At 37.6% G+C, this 20,506-nt stretch overlaps 3 protein-coding genes across 5 annotated transcripts; all 3 read left to right on the top strand.

Annotated features, from left to right (window-relative positions):
- Positions 1-1,269: 1,269 nt before the first annotated feature.
- LOC130621785 (sodium-coupled neutral amino acid transporter 5-like) lies at positions 1,270-5,036 on the top strand. Its single transcript, XM_057437132.1, has 7 exons — positions 1,270-1,724; positions 1,999-2,073; positions 2,570-2,712; positions 3,475-3,769; positions 4,261-4,404; positions 4,483-4,629; positions 4,763-5,036. The coding sequence occupies exons 1-7, from the start codon at positions 1,332-1,334 to the stop codon at positions 5,021-5,023; spliced, it is 1,458 nt and encodes a 485-aa protein (XP_057293115.1). The 5' UTR covers positions 1,270-1,331; the 3' UTR covers positions 5,024-5,036.
- LOC130621787 (glutathione S-transferase 1-like) lies at positions 4,968-17,796 on the top strand. 3 transcript variants are annotated; one of them, XM_057437136.1, is made up of 6 exons: positions 4,968-5,036; positions 5,381-5,427; positions 15,579-15,733; positions 16,381-16,598; positions 16,775-16,885; positions 17,520-17,796. In XM_057437136.1, the coding sequence occupies exons 3-6, from the start codon at positions 15,595-15,597 to the stop codon at positions 17,721-17,723; spliced, it is 672 nt and encodes a 223-aa protein (XP_057293119.1). In that variant the 5' UTR covers positions 4,968-5,036; positions 5,381-5,427; positions 15,579-15,594; the 3' UTR covers positions 17,724-17,796. The 3 variants fall into 3 exon arrangements, with proteins under 3 accessions (XP_057293119.1, XP_057293117.1, XP_057293118.1); XM_057437134.1 differs by lacking the exons at positions 4,968-5,036; positions 5,381-5,427 and adding an exon at positions 15,376-15,476; XM_057437135.1 differs by lacking the exons at positions 4,968-5,036; positions 5,381-5,427 and adding an exon at positions 15,386-15,462.
- A 218-nt stretch (positions 17,797-18,014) lies between these two features.
- On the top strand, positions 18,015-20,143 carry LOC130621786 (uncharacterized). Its single transcript, XM_057437133.1, has 2 exons — positions 18,015-18,394; positions 18,503-20,143. Exon 2 carries the CDS (start codon positions 18,529-18,531, stop codon positions 19,294-19,296), a length of 768 nt encoding a protein of 255 aa, XP_057293116.1. The 5' UTR covers positions 18,015-18,394; positions 18,503-18,528; the 3' UTR covers positions 19,297-20,143.
- Positions 20,144-20,506: the final 363 nt, after the last annotated feature.

Below are 20,506 nucleotides of genomic sequence, written 5' to 3'. Positions count from 1 at the left end.
AACAATAGTTGGAAAACGCTTATTAAGTACCTTGTTGTTCTATTGGATTACAATCTTGGTTGGAAATCTCAAATAAATGCTGTCACACTCAAACTCAAGAGAGCAAATGGACGAAAAAAGGACGAATACAAAACTCTTCATACCTCACGATAGAAAAAACCTATCTGTGGGGTACTGCACATAAATTAGACAATAAAACTGTGAGAAAATTAAAAGAAAATACTGGTGACAAGGTTGGGGGGTATTTATAATAATGGAACATCAAATCTTTCAGATGACTTTAGAAAAACAATAGTGGTTTTTAGTTAAAAACAATTTTGTTCTGTATTATAAATATCATTGCCATAGAGAAGTAAATTGACTAGTTTATCATCCGAGAGGTCCGATATTGGAGTTTTAGCTAAACTTCGTCACTATGTGCCCCAGAAAGTACTTTTTTTCTTATTCTCACTTGAACTACTGCTCCCAGATTTGGGGACAAGTTATTAGCACGAATGTTAATTGCATAAGTACATTGCAGAACTATGCTCTATACGTCTCATGACCTTCTCTCATTTTAAAGATCATGCATATTTTTTATACAAAGCTCTAAGGTTTTAAGATTTCAAGACATGATTAAAATTCAAAATAGTCTGTTTATACATGACTTACATTCAAAAAGCCTTCCATCTGTTGTTGTGTTTTGTCGTTGACTTCTCCCATTCCTATAATACTCGTGCAAATCAAATTGAATTAATTAATCGTTGTGTCCGATCTTCTACATACGGATTAAAATCCATAAGATACCAATCTATTAGTTCTTGGATAGAAATTCAAAGAGTTTTCCATCTACTCAACTTGTTAGCCTAAAAAAGCCTTAACTGAAAAATGCCCTAATAAATATTTTTTATAAACTTGTATTAATGTAACCAGACTTGTAACACTATAATGACATATTTGATAAAGTTTTGTCTTTTTAATTTGTTCTTTATCTCATGCAGCAAATCCTAAAAGCCAAGCCATACACTTTATTACTTTTGCCACATCTGTGTTTGTCTTTGTCATGTTTAGTCCTGTGCTATGTCTTGTGCTTGTTTAATGTTTTTGTGCCGTCCACGGTAGCTTTCACCCAGACAGTTTTTAGTAATGTGTTGGTTTTCAGGGCAGCTAACGCCCCAATAGCCACAGAATGACCACATTTTTATATGGTCATTGTATGACATTCATCCTTTATTAACTGTTAGTTGCTGATATATACGTAATTTCATTTCATTTCAAATGCATATAATATCACTGTTGTTACCAAATAGTGTATAATATTATTAAAGTATTTATAAATAAAACAGAACAAAATGGACGTGGAGACTGCAAGTTATGACTTTGAAAATGACTCTGAACTTGACACAGAATCCTCATTGAGTGATGACGAAGACGCAACACTCTTAACATCTCACATAAATTCAGGTTATGAAGCCATCGTCCAGAGCAGTGGACATCATAACAGAAAAGGAGGAATTTTATCCTCAGTGTTTACGCTGGTTTCCACAATGATTGGTGGTGGTCTGTTGTCTTTACCATTTGCATATGAGCAAGGTGGATTTGCAGTTGGCTCTGTCGTGTTGGTATTTGTTCTAGCAGCTTCAACATATGGAGGCTTTTTGATTATTAATAGTAAAAAGTATTGTAGTGGTCGTGTTAAAAACATTGAAGATGTGGCAAAAGTGGCTTTTGGAAAGAAGGGACAGGTACAAAAATTTTAATGTTGTAATACTTGATCAGACTTCTTTTTCATCACACAAAAATTAGAATAAATTTCTGACAAAGTTGGTGGAGAAATATGTGATCATTGTCTTCTTATTTCCGCAAATCTTTTCAATTACTTAATTCCATGAATTTGAATCAATCCAAATAGAACATTTTGCAAAGATTTAACTTGAAAAAGAATGATATCACGAAAAACGTGGTATTTTCTTTTGATTTACTTTGTGTTTTTAACACTTGTATTTTATTTTATTTTAGCTAGTTGCTCAAATTCTTCTGATTATCTTGCTGTATTTATGTACAGTGGCATATTTTATTCTCATCACTGATCAGGTATATATATTACTCATGTCTTCTTTGTGTCAATTGTTAATCAGGGTGCCTGCCTAACCTTGAATACCTTGAAATAAGACTATATTTTATTTATAGGTTAAAAACCTTAAAATCCAGACTATATATAGGTTAATAGGGTAGTCAACGAGTAGTTCGCTTTCATCCTATGGCATTTTAGTATTCGGCGCAAAGCCTTCTTCAGAATATCTTTTCTTATATATTCATATATATATATATATATATATATATATATATATATATATATATATATATATATATATAGATTTAAAAAAAAATTATTTCCTATCAGTTCAAATGCTTGGAAAAAAAATGGAAAGCAGTGAACTCTCATAACTTTGAAAGCGTTTGGTAGACACCCTGTTTATAAGAAGTTATTTGTTTACAATTACAAAATAATTAAGAAACATGAGTATTTGAAACTAGAAGACAATCATTGTCTTCTAACACATAATAATGAAATTAATTTGATGTATAGATGGAGCCCATTCTTATTTTCGCAGTTGGTCCCGGGACGGTGTGGAGTAAAAAATTAACATTGCTCTCTTTTGTGCTGGCTGTTGTTTTTCCAATATCCTTACTAAAGAATCTTTCTGCTTTAAAATATACTTCAAGTCTCAGGTGAGAGGTGTATGTATTTACAGTAGGGCTAAACTTTTACAAAACTTGGTAATTGTTTTCATATAGTATTACCCTGTCTTTTTTAATCTCTTGACAATCCAAAAAAGTTTAAAAAATTGAGTTCAACTGAAAATAGAGTGTGAATGAAGAAGCAATGAATATGTGCATTTCTGAACTCTTTTTGTCATATTAATCGTATTTTCCACAATGTTAGGTGCAAGTCGCATGTATTATTGGACCAAAAATATAGGTTAAAAAACATTTTTAAAAAATTTTCGTAAAACAAAAAAATTTAAAATATTTTCTGAAGCCTTTTTTCCTTTTCTTGGGCCAATGGACCGAAAGGTCTGTCAAATTACACTTTTTGGGGGAAAGACATAATAACAAAAGAAAGTTCGACACATAAATGAAAATCTAATATTATTAATATTGACCTTATTGGCAAGTAAACTAGTCTACAATGCATAAAATGACTACTTCGTAAATTTCTTACTCGTTACTTTTATACAGTATACTTTCAATAATTCAAGTTCACGAATGTTCGAGTTATAAGGACATTCCAAAACCGAAATGTTGGAAAAATTAAAAACAGTTTGACTTAGTGAAAGTTTTTTTTTTACATTTTTTGCTGTATTTTAAGTTGTCACGATGTGTTTTGGCCCAGCTGATTTTGAAATTGGTTCAACTTAGCGAGTTTTCGAGTTATGAATTGAGTAAAATTATTTTGAAACCTTTTTTTAACTCTGATGCTTATTTTTACAGTGTGATATGCGGTGTGCTGTTGTGTTGCTGTGTCGTGTACCGTTCAGTAAAATCTGACCTTGGTGGACCTATCTACGATCAAGGGAATCCAGTGAAGTGGCACCCTTTATCAGTTCGTGAACTCTTAACGTGCATCTCGATAGCAGAGTTGACATTCTCATGTCATTTTAATATTTTGCCCATGCATAGTGAGTTGCGTAATCAAACGCGGAAAAATAAAAGACTGATTCTGTTTCTGGCGATGGGGATAACTTATGTGATGAATTTCATTATTAGCTTTTTTGGTTATTTTCAGGTAAATGCAAATTTTTTTTACCATTACTCAAAAAAATAACGGAAAAAAGAATGCACATCGAAGGAACTCAGAGAAGGCCATCGAAATACAGCCAGTGTATTACATGTTTTTATAAGCATCTTAAATTTTAGTTAAAGGTTTAACGTGCAGTTATGGAAAAGCTTAAAGATGTTTAATTTGTCGTACCTATATACCATTATATCCTTAAAAAACAAAACAAAAATGCAGCAATCATGTACAAAAGTATACAAAAGTTTTTGAACGTATATGAACCTAGATATACTTGTAACCTTTGTGCTTATAAAAACATGTATTTGTTGCATGTATATCAATGCCGTTTTTTTTTTTCTCATAGGTCTAAATGTAAAGTTAATAGACAACTTATTATGATTGTGAATGATTGTGCCTAAAGGAGATTTTCCGAGTACTACTTTTCGCGAGCTTAAAAAGTTTCTGCTATGTTTTTTAATAATCTATTTCCATATTTTCAGTTTCGTCGATATACAGACCAAGATATCACTAAGAACTATCGCTCTGATGACGTCGTTGTTACTTGCGGGCGCGCCGCACTTTGTTTATTACTTATACTTAGCTATCCGTTGTTAGTGGTACCGTGTCGGGCAACATTGAATAAGGTATCGTATTACCTGTAAAAATATATAATTCAATGTGTTTTAATTTCGCTTATTTCAAAATATCCTGTGTAATTTTAGATGTTTTGGCATAACGACAGATCTCCTTCCAAATTTGCCCTACTTATTTCTAACGAAAGACTAAATGGACCAAACAAATTTGTTTGGTTTATCGAGACCGTTGTATTAGTTGGTACTAGTTATTTACTAGCATATCTTGTTCCACAAGTAAGAAATTTAAATTTTATAATTTTGTATTTTATATGTTTTGTTGATTATCTTTTTGGTTTTTTAGTTGTTTGTTTTGGTTTTTATTTGTCCATCTTGTGACTCCTGTTTGTTAACTTTTCTTTGCACTTAGGTCAACATGGTATGGGGCTTTGTTGGTTCCGTTGGATGCACGACATTAATTTATATTCTTCCTCCCGCATTTTATCTGCGTGTACGTCATCATCCCGCAAGAGCAGACATAAAAAAGATTTCTGCCGTGATTTTGCTCATTTCAGGATTATTTATGTTGGTAGCTGGTCTATATCAATCCATTTTGAACATAATTTCGCCGTTACCGCAATCACTTCCCTATGAGGATATCACGATAAATACCAATTTTACACTGGCATGATAAATAGATACTGGTAGATATATTTTACAATAAATAACAAGAGTTATTTTCTCTCTTTAACAGATTGACTAATATCAATTCATATCAATGTCAAAATCGTATAGTCGTTCATCGTTCAGTTAGTCGTTTATCGACTCGATTGTATACTCGTTCATCGTTTCATTAATCGTTCATCGAGTCGTTCATAGAGTCACTTAAATAGTCGTTCATCGAGTCGTTCATTGAGTTGATCAAATAGCTATTTATTGAGTCAATTAAATACACTTTTTTTTGAAGAACAATTTTATAAAAAGAGGCTGAGGATTTTAAAATAAGAATAATGATAGGCTGAAATTTTCCTGATTATCTTTTTTTCAGAAAAACACAACAAAACAAAATTGCAGCAGCCACTTGTCTCAATAAAGGTATGGTTTGCTTGAAAGCATTGTTTTTCGCCATGTTTGTTTGAAATTGCATCTCAGCGGTAAAGTGTGATAGGGTGTACTACGTTATTCGGAGAAACTTTCGCGAGAGAAACTTTCGCGAGTCCAAAAGCTCGCGAAATTTTTTGGATAAATTTTCGCGAGATAAATTTTCGCGAAATCTGAAATTGAAAGGTTTTGGCGACATAAACTTTTGCGATTCGTGATTTTGAACTTATTTTTTATGTTCTTATAAATTATGGTATGTGAAAACTTCTATTTACAAATAGGGTTCATCGTCAAAATCACAAAACAGATCAAACACATTTTTTAGGCTCGTCTTCTTCTGGCTCTCACGCATCGTCTTCTTCGCCACTTACTTGGTTATAAGCATTCCGCCCCTCTTTATCAATTCTGCAAACGGCGTCCAGATCCTTGACTAATTTTTTATAAAATACATTTCTAAGTTTATTCTTACCTCTTTCCCAGCACCAGTTGTCTCTTTTTTATATTGGGAGGGCGAGCCAAGTAAAGTCGAGTCAAGAAATAACTTTTAAAACCAGCAAATTTTTTTAAAATTTTAGTGGATAAACTTTCGCTGGATAAACTTTCGCGAATGGCCAATTTTGAAAGTTTCGCGAGACAAAGTTTCGCGAAAAAGGCCAAAAAACGCGAAATTCGCTAAGTTTCTCTCGCAGTTTCTCCGAATAAAGTACAAGCTTCTTTAAACGATCTTACCAACAAAAAATAATATTTGGCATATCGAAAATTTTTATCACTGTATGTAAAGTCACGGCGACTCCATGAACGACTATTTTATTAGCTCAATAAACGACTAATGAAACAAACGAATATACAAACGAGTCAATGAACGACTAATTGTACGAGTAACGAGTCAATGAACGAATAGGTGAACAATGAACGACTATATGAATGACTAAATGAACGATGAACGATTATACGATTTTGACATTGATATGACTTCATAGACTAATATCACCATCCCCTGTAAACATAATATTTGATATTACTATACATTTGAAACTTTAGAGTTTTATTTTGAACTATATTTGAAATATAAAATGGGGATGGGAATCTACAAAATTACTTTTTTAAATAGTTTATACTTTTCAGGGCGTGTTTATTTCTCAGGCGTACACGTTTGTATATTGCAGCTTTTTAAAAAAATATGAGTAACATAAAAATATAACGTTTGGAGTTTTATTAAATTTTTAATATTTTTTTTTCAGAGTTGTTCTATTATTTTATGTACAAAAATAGAAAAATATTTTATTAACATTATTTCTAACTCTTTACTCTCCTCAATATGAGCTCTAGCCTGGTTAGGACCGAGGTCATATTGACTACTGGCACACTCATTCCAGGTAAAAAAAATGATGACATTCTAAATGATGACGTCTTAAAAACGTCTAAAAGACGCATGCGACGACGTTTATAAAACGTCTAAATCTGGTCTTTTTGTCCGCTTTTAAGACGTCTTTCGAAAGACGTCTGTTAGACGTCGACTAAAAGACGTTTGTCAGATGTCTTGATTAAACGTTTTTAAAACGTCTTGTAATAGACGTACTTAAGACGTCTGAAAAGCGGACAAAATAGACTATATTTAGACGTTTAGTAGACGTCTTTGTTAAACTGTTTTAAAAACGTCTTGTAGTGAACGTTTTTTAAACGTCATAGAATGCGTCTTTTAGACGTTAAAACATAATCTATTTCTAACTTGTTTTTAAGCATGTTCGGGCGCGGATCCAGGGTTAGTCAGATAAGTCGCGTGACTAAGTGTAAATTTGACGTTATTACCATTACGACTACATGTAACCAAAATATGGTAGCAAATTACAGCTCTGCTACATGGACACAAACTCCTTTGTGTACCATATAAGAATACATGATTTCTATGTTGACATAGCTAACGATGTTGAGGCACGCTTCTATACAAGTGCCTATAATCCGGATGATGGGAGGCCTCTTCCTATAGGGAAAAACAAGAAAGTGGTAGGCCTCATGAAGGACGAGTTAGGTGGCAAAAATCATGATCGAGTTCGTCACCTTAAGGGCCAAGCTATATGCATACAAGAGCCTTACAAAAGAAGGCGGTGATCGCAAAGCCAAGGGCGTGAAGAGGTGTGTTACTAAAAAATCCATCACTTTCGACGACTATCAGCGGTGTCTAGAAGAGGGCGTTGATATATACAAGGGCCATAAGGTATACACGCAAGAGGTGAACAAGCTAGCACTCAACAGGGCAGATGACAAACGGATCATGCAACCAGATCAAATTACAACGCCTGCCCGTGGCCATTACCGCCTGGCGTCTACCGGGGAATAAAATAGAGGTGTGCCTACTAATTGCTATACTCCTACCCAATGCCATGATAGCTTACATACTTTTTCGTTATAAACGACTACTAATAAAGATGTCTGATATTGCACAAATGCCTCTGCAGAATACGAACAGATAGAGAAGCCTATCGATAAGCGTCAGGCCCTGAAGGAGGCCCTACGTAAGGGCAAGGGTCACCTACTACCCCAAAAATGTACGGAAGGCTTTGTCCCGATGAAGCTAATGATAAATTCCATACCGACTACGTACAACGTGAGCTTCAAGAGAAGGGAGAGAAGACGGCCAAGGCGTTGACTACTCACGTGATTAGCCTGTACGCAAATTTGATTGGGAATTTTATCGACATCGACAATGTGGATGAATTACGTCGAGATATCGAGGAAGATCCCATAATCCGAGACTCCATGACAGATTTGGGAATCCTTGTATACTGCACTATCGGGAGGTGTTTAGCCCCACTCCTTGTAGCGGGACATACGGCTCGGCATATGGGTAAAAAGAAACAGAAGGAGGCGGAGACTGTGCTATAAGATAAATGAGTGAAGAAGATCAGAAACAAGAAGAGAGAGTCATTACTAAACCACCAAAGCATCCGGGAAGGGTTGCGCAGGGACACAAGTTGGCGGCACTGATGAAGAAGAGGAAGGAAGAAATGAAACAACAAGAGGGTACTGTAGAGCCTGAAGTCAAAGCCTCTTCTTAGACCAGTTCCGTACAGTCAACGGACCTCTAGTATATATTTGGTAGAGGCAAAAATGAATCCAAAAACCTCGCACCAGAGCCCCAACAGGGAAAACATGGCAAAAATCAGCCTCAGATCGATATTTTCAAAATGCAGTAATAATAAATGACCACAAGCAACGTAACACCGAAGGAAAAGGAGATTTTGGATATGTTGTACGAGATAGTCGTGGACCTTGGTTTCACCTTTGCCTATGCCATGGCAGGTAAGAAATTTTTGGGTAAACAAGACGATCTACAAAAATGGACACCAACGACATCCTTAAGATGGTGGCTTATTTTGCAGCAGGCAGGACGAGTCGTGAAATGGTTGTCTCCAAGGGATGAATCCCCGCGAGTATCGTGCCGAAGCCTAAATAGAGCGTCCAGTAAAAACTCGTGTTTGTCCCAAGGACAAAAACGAGTTAATATGGAAAAGAGTTGCTCAAAATGCTCAAAATCCCTTACCTTAAACCAGTTCAAGATTAATCGCGACGGTCAGCCAACGAGTACATGCATCCCCTGCCTTGATAAAAGAGGCTGTCAATGGATCGTCCCACGCGCCGCATCTATATACAGCCACTGCATGAGTTGATAAATATGCTTTAGGATCATATTCAAGCCCAGTTCTCCGAGGGTTATACCTAGGAGAACTTCGAGTTAAACGTACACCACAAGACACCCTTCAGATACCAGGAGACCTACCGGTCTCCAACGCTTGCCGAGGTCCCCAAAGCATTGCATAGGGCGTATACCGCAGTAGTAAATGGAAGCCAAACGTTGTAGAGGATGCAAGCACGTTCTAACCCCGGACAGTTTCAAGATTAGGGGCAATGTCCGAACCAAGACATGTATAGACTGCCTGGATAAAGCGAAGGCTAGGCGGCGCACCAAATGCAGGGACCATGTTATCGAACACAAGATAGACCCTTTTGCTATTGATAACGAAATTAGAGGGTTCAAACAGGGTGAGAATTACCTACTTCTCTATACCCTGCTCACATACAACGTTATACCCCAGTATGCCGAACTCATCGTAGAGGAACCGGAAAAGGCACTGCTTGTCAAAAGGTACCGCAATGCATTGCGATGTACGCTCCACTACCCCTCGAATATAAGACCCTAAATACCAAGCTATGCCCTGCCTGTCGAGGTTCTTTGGTAAACAATCACGGGGCGGACCATCGAGGACAGAGACATTGCCGTCGCCATACTCGATGAACAACTTGTGGAGCTGGGTACAAACTCGAAGTACAGACCCAGGAAAATGCAAGGCTCAAAGAACGGTACGTACCACATTCTCAGGATCCAGGTAAGGACAACGTCGTCGTGATAAACAGAAAACATAGTGCACAGGATGACAACGAATACCATCATCTTCCCTATTATTGTGTGTGTGTTCAAAGAACGTATTATTCCTACCAAAAGGAGATGGTTCAAGGATAACTACCCAAAATCCGAAGAGATTGTTGTCATCGATAATCCCAATGGTAAACATGCCTTTAATCGGTTTGGAGAGGATAGGCATGTGGAACGTTTCAGGAACCATTTTGGGCTAATCGACCTTACTCGGGATGATCTGTATGGTCTGGGTGTTCCGGCACCAGAGGACTAGGCAGTCGCTAAATTTTAATACTCTTGCGGGTATTAAAAATTATAGGTAAAATTGAGGGTATATACCAATCCTTCACACCCTCCGGAGGCACCTGAACGTCCTCTGGGATCAGCATGAATTCTTCCGAAACAAAGCTCCTTCCAGGACCGTCTTTCAAATAGTATAAAACACGGCTACCTGCTACTATACGGTCCAACCTATACATTTTCCTACTCCAGAAAGCATCGGTGGCGCGTCTTTTCGAATCTCCATGCTCCTCTCCGCGTTGTAGTAGATATTGGTACAATCCATCCTCAGGTAGGGGTTTCTCTTCGGGATATTCTTCGCTTTTCGCGAGTGGTATCTCATCCATCTTAATTGCTTTGCTAAGCTTCATGTTTATCATGGCAGTCTTGGTATTGTTGAGGCTTTTGACGATAGTGTATATGTGCTTGACCCATATACTGCTAGTCTCATCGGAAGCCAACTCTTGGGCATCCTGGGGCTTAAAGAGTCTTTCAGGGAGAACCTTGTTGTAGCTCTCTACAAAGGCCGTAAACGTATGATGATATTTGGTGGTAGCCCGTTTAATTTTCACCTCCTTATCCTCCAGTAGTTTGGTTACGTCCGATTTGAATTCAGAACCGTTGTCACATTGGAAGGTTTTGGGGTAATGAAGGGGTCCTGCCTTGCAGATATCTTAGATCATCCCCGCGACCTCGCTGGCGTTTTTGGTACGCAGAGGTCTCGCTACTTTGTAACGTGAAGCTACATCAATACCCGTGAGTATGTATTTATAGGTGTTTCCATACAATCGATCATGGAGCATATAGAGCAGATCAAACGGATGCATCTCGTTCGATTTTGTAATGGTAGAATGGAGGTAGTCTATACGCTTCGGACCCTTGATGTGCCTGAGCCACAGGAGTTGCCTGGATAGCCAGTGGGTTACCAGCTTTTTTGAGAGATCGCTCTCCTTCGCGAGCAATTTGATGGACTTTTGCTCAGTCCACACATGTTCTGGGGTATAGTAAACTTGGCCTAATTTTTCCGCCGCCTCATCGGTAACAGTATGTGATTGACATGTTTATTATATATGTCAAAAACGTTCCTACAAGTATTTGCAACCCTAGTAGGCACAGGGAGCCAAGAACGAACGTTAACTCGCCATTTTGTTGCTGCTTGGAGGGTACGTAAAAATCCTTCAACTGGGGGGCCTTTTTGTCCGAAGCAATGTAATACTGATACATATCGTCGTCTAATTCTTTTAGACTTTTGCCGGCTTTTAGCTGGATCTCCCTTTGCCTGGCGAACCAATCGAGCTTATCCTGCCTATCCCTGGTTCACTGGGCCTGGGCTGCATTGAGCTTTTCAACGGCCTAGTCGTGCCGTTTACGTTCCGCTTCGCCGTGCCCCGATAGCTTAGAAAATAGATAATTTGTACCCGAAAATGCGAGGGCGTTTATGGCCGCCCCGGTCACGATCACAGCTATCGTTACCAACTTTATTTAATACACCACACCATCGAGCCTACCATTTAAGATGTTCATTTGGGCGTCTTGAAGAAAGTACACATAACACGTAAATCACCGGTTCCATCAGCCTTTTTAGTCATATGGAGGGTGATGCCATCTGATAACCGCTGTAGGGGTCTTCCGCTACCATGTAAAATATCATTGGGAGAGGCCCGAAAATCCGCAAATAGGGCGTATCTCTCGTTGAAGAATTGGCCAATCGAGACATTGCTGTCGTGGGCACCGAAAATTTTGACAACCTGTTCCAAATGATCTTTGGGGAGCATGGCATGGGAGTATAGCTCATTGGGTTCCCCCTCAACGGTGAGACTAATACTCTAGATTTTTAGATTATAGAAAAATTCGTTGAAACCAGAATAGGGCATACTTTCCCAGGGTCTATGAAGAGTAGCAACACACCCTTCAATGACTTGGCAGGGGTGTCAATCTGTAGGTTGTAACTGGAATCAGGTTTTTTCATCATGACTACTTTGCTACGGAGTATCCGTTCGTAGGGTAAAGCGAAACTGCTATACCTTGACATCATAGCGCTCGCGAAACCTTCATGAGTGATTTTGTCAAACTCCAACTTGATGTTTGTTATTTTGTATGCAGCATCGACCGCCTTGGCCGCCGTAGACCCTGAGGCTGCTGTCCCTGCATCTTTGATAACGTCACCGTATGGTGCGAAATGTACCGCAAATTGAAACTTATCATGGAATTCCGCCGAATAGAATGGTAGGTCCCTTGTCAGTTCACACATTTTCCCAAGGGTATGCAAAACGTGTTGCCATAGGCCGCAACAATCGCCTTTTCTTCATCCGTCCCTACATGGTCGCTGGCTTTGACTTGCAGGGCCCTGATGGTCCCGTCATTGAGGTTCATGCCTTCGAGAATGAGGTTGTTGTCCCTATCAAATTTGGGTAGCCAGAGGTCCCGGTACACTGTTATAATCCGATATATTCTGAACCTCTTTGTCATTCAACGCAATGCGTAGATTCTTCACCAGGCTTTTGCCAATGTTACTGACAATGGTACGTTTGGTATTAGTCCCCGTCAACGTCAGGTCTAATAAGAGCTTGAGACTGCCTGGAAAAATGACATCATTCTGGGGCATGTTGGGAATATCGACATAGATATCTTCATTTTGGTTGATGGTTGAGGGAATGTGGCTAATCTGTACCCGTATTTCTCGTCCCTTGATAGCGAACAGTTGCTTCGTTTCTGCGTATGGGCCATTGTGGGTCCGAATATACTCATGTTTATTATATACAGGGAAATCTTCCAATAAAGAAATGCCAACTAATCCAGTATACGAACCAGATATTAGGGAGGAGGATAAGGGTAGGGGGGATGATAAGGAAGATACCCCATCGACGCAGCAACTCCCTGGAACACAGCAGCTTCCATCAACATCCGGACAACAACAGCATGGAGACACCACGGCTACGGGTATTGATACGACCAGGGAGCTGATAAAAATAAAGGTCGACGATTTATATAATCAAATTATAAAGGATCGGAGGGCGGGGCCCGTCTATGTGATCCCCTATAATGCTTTTCATTTGGAAGGGGATCGTCTTGTTTATAGAGGTGTAGATATTAGTGGAGAAATATAAGAGGAAAGGGGTACTGGTTTACGAAGCGCCGGGGCCATTTTAAAACATTTAGGGCAGATTTCGTGCGGGACTTGGGTTTTAAAAAGTATATCACCACGCCCAACAAGGGAGGTAAAGTAGAGGACAAGAACCTCATCCAGGATGTTATGTGAATAGGGGTGAAGAGGAGGCTTCGGGTAAGGAGATTGAGATAATTCAGATGGAAACATTAGATGGTATCCAAGATTTTGCATACGATGTAGAGGGTTTTGTAGATACCTCGTTTGCTGGCATCGACGACGATGCCACCAAGGTCCCTGATATGAAGAAAATAAAATTCGTAATTGAAACCTTATACTTAAAATCTTTAAAATAAACTCTCATTATAGATTAAAACAAAGATGAATATATACTCATACAACCTCAAGGCAAAGTATAAAAGTAACAGGGGAGAATGGGCACTTGGTATCAAAAACCTGGAGCATCAGGGCCTGTACGTGAGTACAGGCTCGCATATTGAGGTAGCCTTCCCTGAGTTTACAAAGTATGCCATAAAAATCCCTACCAATTTGCTGAATGACCCTGTTAGGGTGGGTTGGACAGGGCGGGCTTTGGACTACTGGAATATCCAGGTTAATTTTGCCACCCATTGCGCAACCACGGCATTAGGCATATCCGCCAAGCATATGACAGGCTCCGTACCCCTTGTCAACTCCATATTTAAATTTCATGTGTACTACCACATCCGTCGTATATTAGCAGGAATGAAGGTGCCCATGCCGTATGACGATGGGTTTTCTCAATACAAACGTCCCTATTCCACCTCTGGGTACGCCCAAGTGTGCCGTAAATACGGTGCAGATGCTAATGCTTTGTATAAGTTCAAGGTTGTCATGTCCTCCCTGACAAACAGGAGATGGTGGCCACAAGTTGACGGCAACTGGGCCAAATTCATCATCTCCACAAGCCAAGGCCTAACATCGGAAGGTCTAACCAAGCTATCCCAGAGTATTCGCGTCTACGTGATCCTATTGCTGGGATCTCAAGCAGGGGCCAAGGCATCCCTACTTGGTTCCGGTGCTGACAACTACACAGCAAGGCAGATTCTATTGCAGAAATTTGAGACCATGGTACAGCGTCAAGAGAATGTGGGGCATGACATTACGGAGTTCCAGAAGGTGTTGCAATATGCCCGAACTCCGGTAAATTTTGATGTCATGCCAGGCTTGTACATGCTGCCTTCCGACATGAACCTGCGTATAGGCAAGATTGTAGAGTATAACAACAACATTTTGATCGCACCTGCCAATGTAAACGTGGGGGTGCAGATCGATGTGAACAACAAGCCTATTGTGAGGCATATTACGCCCCCGGGCATACTATCAAACCACCCATACATACTACACCTCCTATACCTCCTAAGCAAGTCACACCTATTACATCCCATACATACTCCCGATCATACTATACAGGCTATACCATCCATACCTCCCGAACAAGCTACGCCTCCTACACCCGAACAACCACCACAAAACCAGCATGAGGATACCAGGATTGTCATGATCATAACTGGGGTAGGGATCATTATTGCCTATATATACTCTCTTTCCCAGGCTCTTTTTGCCCGGCACCGTCACAGTCAGAATTCATTGTTAAGACAATACCATGAGAATGGGCCCACATTTTGCATCAACATTCTGGTAAATTTTATTAAAGAAGCATGTATAAGAAAGTTATTTGGTAAAAATGAAAACTCATATTCTACATAAATAATAATTAAGCTTTTTATTGGCGTTTGAAATCACCTTGGAGGAAAGAAATTACTAATTTTGCATAACCTTGTGTAGAACATGGCTCAGGGCTTCTCTTTGATAATTAAACGGTTACAACAAGAAAAGGACCACCCTTGATTGACATTAAATGCTATCGTAAACCCGACATGTTGGGCTAACATGGTGGGCTGACATGGTGGGCTAACATGGCGGGCTAAGATGTTGGGCTGGTTTGTTGGCACAATTTGAAGCCCACCAAGGCTAATGCATGATGTTTTGAAAAGGAAGGAAATCCATCTCATAAGATTATACTTAAAGTGTTTAATCGCTATTAAAATCGCAACCTTTGATGAAATCTTCATGCGCAATCTATAATACCTATATAATTTTGCATGCTGTGAAAGTAGATTACTAAAACAAATAAAAGAACGTTCATTGATTTACAGAATTAATTTTTAAAAAGTCTGAAGGATACTTTGTAAGTTTTACTTTGTAAGTAAAAATATGTTTTAAACTATTTTTTATCAACATATGCAGAAATGAATTATAACGTTCTAATCTACCAAACATTAACCAAAGGTTTTTTAATCGTAGAGTATTTATTTACAAAATGGCGCCCAAATACACACTTCACTACTTCGACATACCAGCTCGTGGCGAACCTATTCGAATGCTTTTCGCAGTCGCTGGTGTTGAGTATGAAGATAAGAGATACACGTTTAATGACATACCTTCAATAAAAGCAAATGGTAAGACAAAATAATTTAGCTATGATATTTGTAAAGCATCTTGTAGTAGAGTGTAGGATTCGTGATGCGTGGAAGTTTTCCTCTGCTAGGTAGCTTCGTCCCCATAGCGTTAATGTATTGGCACCCGCAATCTATGTATAAATAAAATAGAAAAACCTTGGGAACGAAGTTAATTTTATAGTTCTTAATTTACAAATTGCTAAAGAATACATGCAGCAACGTACACGTTTTTTTCTAACAAGGCAGCCTATAAAAAACTTACTAGAAATCAGAAATTAATACATTCTTACTATTAGAAATTTTTGAATTGAATTGAATAAAGATAGAAAAAAATTTTGTAACGAAAAGCAACAATTACACAATGGGCGCAGTATCCATCAAAGACACGCCCAATAAGGTGGCACTAGCTTATCGGGAGAAAAATACGGGTTTAATTTAGTCGACAAATAGTCGGATTTTAGTCAACAATGCTAGAATTAGCCACTTTTGTCAGGCTAAAAATTAAAGAAACCCATTAATAATCTTTTGGAACCAGACCACATGTCAGGCTTCGTGCAACAATACAAGGCAAAATTCCATAACACAAACTACATCTTCACCGTATTTACTGAAATATAAAATCTCATAAATATATTTTCATTTTCTAGATAACTTGTTCCCTCTGGGACAAGTCCCTGTACTAGAAGTTGATAGCGAGTCCATTTGCCAGTCACACAGTATTACGAGATTTTTAGCGAACGAATTTGATTTATATGGTAGCACGAACCAAGAGAAAGCAATTATTGATCAGGTGTTGGATACATTGAAACATTTGCAAGAACAGGTATTAGGCGCATATCTCTGGAAAAGCACAGAGGAGGAGAAGGTAGTGTAAAAATATTTATTTGCCACGTGAGAACTACCCTTTAATTTTACACGATATTCGGTTATATAAATTCACAAGAAAAAGTATAAACTAATTCTATAAATATTGTCATTGTTGAGAATCACGTGTATGACAAAACAACATTTTAAAATCTTTAAAATAAACTCTCATTATAGATCAAACAGCTAGAAGATTTACATAAGGACTACATTCCAAGAGTATACAAAATGTTGGAAACATTTTTAAAGAGAAATAACAATGGTGAAGGTTTCTTGGTAGGAGATAAGGTAAGTTGTATAAATACTTGGTTATTTCGCATGAACCTGTACCCGAAGTTAAAACTTTAGAACAACGGGAGTTTAATGTTAGTGATGATCCATAACTAATTTTTTTTTCTTTAATTTCGCGGGTTTAAGAACTTTTATAGGTCGAATTTTTGTTGGCTCCAATTTTCTTCCCCTTCTCAAAATTTCGTCACCTAGACAAAGTCTGGGCCAGTAATAAATTATGTGTTCGTGATATTTTTCAAGAAATTTTGTTATGTTTTGCGAAAGCTTTATTTTCAATAAAATCCACAATTGTTCCGCAACATTTGTTGTGCAATATCTCTTGTTTCGTTTTTGTTGTACAACATGTGTTTCCAAAAAATGTTGTAACAGTGACTGTTATGCAACTGTGGTGCAGCTGTGCAACAAATTATAGGCTATTGGAAATCAAGCTAAAAGTAAAATAAAAACTCATGATTGGATTAGTAAATAGAAGCCGTCCGACTTGCTAGTTTATAAAAATTAGGAAACCATTGTTTGAAATGTACTAGAAAGTTCATTTAATCAATCTTTTGAATTAGTCAACAAGTCAAAACAACAGAAACATGTTAACGCCTTCGGGGGGAATTTACTGAGATATAAATTATTTTTTTAGATGACACTGGGAGATGTTATGATCGTCAACAGTATCGAGACACTACAGTTGCCATTCAACTTAAAGAAATACGAAAACTTTATCGATAAATATTCTTTACTTAAAGGTTACAATGGAAGAGTGAGGAATGCTGGCAATTTAAAAGAATATTTAAAAAAACGTGGTCCACCCACATACACTAGGTTGATAACACCCAAATTTTGATTTATATATTTTTTTTATTTATGTGTAATCTTTGCCTGTTTGTAAAATTAAGAAAAACAGTTTTTCTGAAAAACCTTTTTGTTTTGGATGTAAACGCTAATACAATAATAACATAATACAACAAATACAATGATGAAGAATCATCGCGCTAGTAAATTGACAACAACAACAAAAAAAAACTACATTATTCGCGACGTTTCGGATGTTCACACACCCATTTTCAAGCAATCAAAAACGTACAATGTTCTCCGAAATATATACAAGTTTAACAGCAACCATAGTTACAGATTAAATGCTAATTGTATAAATACAATGGAGCAGATCTAATGTTGTTATTCAACTGGGGACTATCCCGCATTATGAACAAACTCTCTTTAATCTCTAGCAAATACCGGTTGTTACCCCTAGAGAGTATACTAAAATCGTCAAGAGATGATGTGGTGTGACAACAAAACATATCTTAACTGATTTTGAGAAGTCGTTGCTTGTGAAAGGTTTAAATTTTTCTGTACCTCCTCAGTCTCTTAATTATGGTGACTATCTCGTGAATTATGAAACTCTTTTCAGGGATATACGGGGTATCAATTTACTTAATAATGAGGATCTTGACTTCGTCAAAACGAGGATTAAAGATGTGGCATTATCTACTTATCGTTCTTATAACGATAAAGGTGAGTATAGTAACTTGAGTGATAATGAATCACAAGCCTTATTGTCTTTATCCCGAAATAGCAGTGTCGTTGTACAAAAATCTGATAAAGGTAATTCTGTTGTTTTAGTTGACAAAGACATCTACAACAACAGAATGGAAGAAATTCTATCTGACAGCAGCAAATTTAGAAAGCTCAGTCTACCATCTGATAACCTTTTGAATTTTACCATTGGTGAAGAGAGAAAGATTACCAATGTTTATAAGGCTCTCTTAAAATCTGGCGGGCTGAGTGAAGCCAATTACAATAAATTTCGCCCTGTAGGCTCCAAACCTGGTATACTTTATGGGCTTTGCAAGGTCCATAAAAAGTGTATTAATGGATGTCCACCCTTTAGACCTATCTTATCTGCTATTGGTATACCAGTCTATAAGTTAGCTAAGTTTTTTGTCCCTGTGTTATCTAATGTCACGAAAAACGAATATACAGTTCATGACTCATTCTCCTTTACCGAAGACATCATTCAACAAGATGGCAGTCTCTATATGGCCAGCCTTGACATTGACTCTTTATTTACCAACATTCCGTTAAATGAAACGATAGAAATATGTACCAACCTGGTCTTTGATCAATGTGATAGGTGTCAAGGTCTAACTAGAAGTGAGTTTAAATCTCTTTTAGAGCTAGCTACCAAGGAGTCATATTTCATTTTTAATGACAAAATTTATCAACAAATTGATGGAGTGGCTATGGGTTCACCCTTAGGCCCCACATTTGCTAATGTTTTTTTGTGCTATCATGAACAAAACTGGTTGAACAATTGTCCAACAGAATTCAAGCCCGTCTACTTTAAAAGGTCATTGACGATATTTTTGTGTTGTTTTCATCCCCGGACCACTTGCCAAAATTTCAAAATTACTTGAATAAATGCCATCCTAACATCTCTTTTACATCAGAGACGGAAAAGAGCAATAAATTATCTTTCCTTGACATATCCATTACTCGCGATGTGGACCGAAAGTTTATTACATCCATATATAGAAAGCCTACTTTTAGCGGAGTGTACACGCACTTCGATAGCTTTATTCCTGAAAGCTATAAATTCGGCTTAATTTATACTTTGCTTCATCGTTGTTTTAAAATTTGTTCAAGTTGGTCAATTTTCCATCATGAGGTTATTAGAATCAAAGATATCTTTATTCGAAATGGCTATCCAGAACTATTTATTGACAAGGTCACAAAACACTTTTTTTCAATATCTCGCAAAACCAAAGGAGTCACTCACACAGCTGAGAAGAAAAACATTTTGATTGTTCTCCCTTTTTTAGGTAAAACATCTTTACAAACGAGAACGAAGTTAGAAAAACTTTTTAAATCTACTTTGCATTGTTGTAAACTTTCTGTTGTTTTCAGAACTCACACTCGCTTATCTAACTTCTTCAGATTTAAAGACCTGTTGCCCAAAGAATTAAAGTCAGGCGTCATTTACAAATATAAGTGCAGTGGCTGCAACGCCACTTATATAGGTGAGACGTCGCGTCATCTTAAGGTTCGGGCAAGCGAGCACCTCGGAGTGTCTCCCTTAACAGGTAAGAAATCAACCTCATCTAATTGCACGGCAATTAAAGATCATCTTAAAGCCTGTCACACCACATCATCTCTTGACGATTTTAGTATACTCTCTAGGGGTAACAACCGGTATTTGCTAGAGATTAAAGAGAGTTTGTTCATAATGCGGGATAGTCCCCAGTTGAATAACAACATTAGATCTGCTCCATTGTATTTATACAATTAGCATTTAATCTGTAACTATGGTTTCTGTTAAACTTGTATATATTTAGGAGAATATTGTACGTTTTTGATTGCTTGAACATCCGAAACGTCGCGAATAATGTAGTTTTTTTTTGTTGTTGTTGTCAATAATACAACAAAGGAATAAAGCAGCGCTTCTAGGGCAAGAGAAGTGAATATACATTTGGACTAGTTGTTGCCTAATAAAAGATTTGATATTTGTCATGGATCCAAAATAGCTGGGCGGTACCCAGTTATTTTGGATCCATGACAAACGGGTTCGTATACGATCAAATACCACATTGATTTTTTTAATAAATATCACATCGTTTTGTGGACCAA

Source organism: Hydractinia symbiolongicarpus, chromosome 12 (assembly GCF_029227915.1).
Source record: "Hydractinia symbiolongicarpus strain clone_291-10 chromosome 12, HSymV2.1, whole genome shotgun sequence".
NCBI classification, from domain to species: domain Eukaryota; kingdom Metazoa; phylum Cnidaria; class Hydrozoa; order Anthoathecata; family Hydractiniidae; genus Hydractinia; species Hydractinia symbiolongicarpus.
Note: the sequence above shows the minus strand (reverse complement) of the source record. Positions and strands in the feature narration are given on the sequence as shown.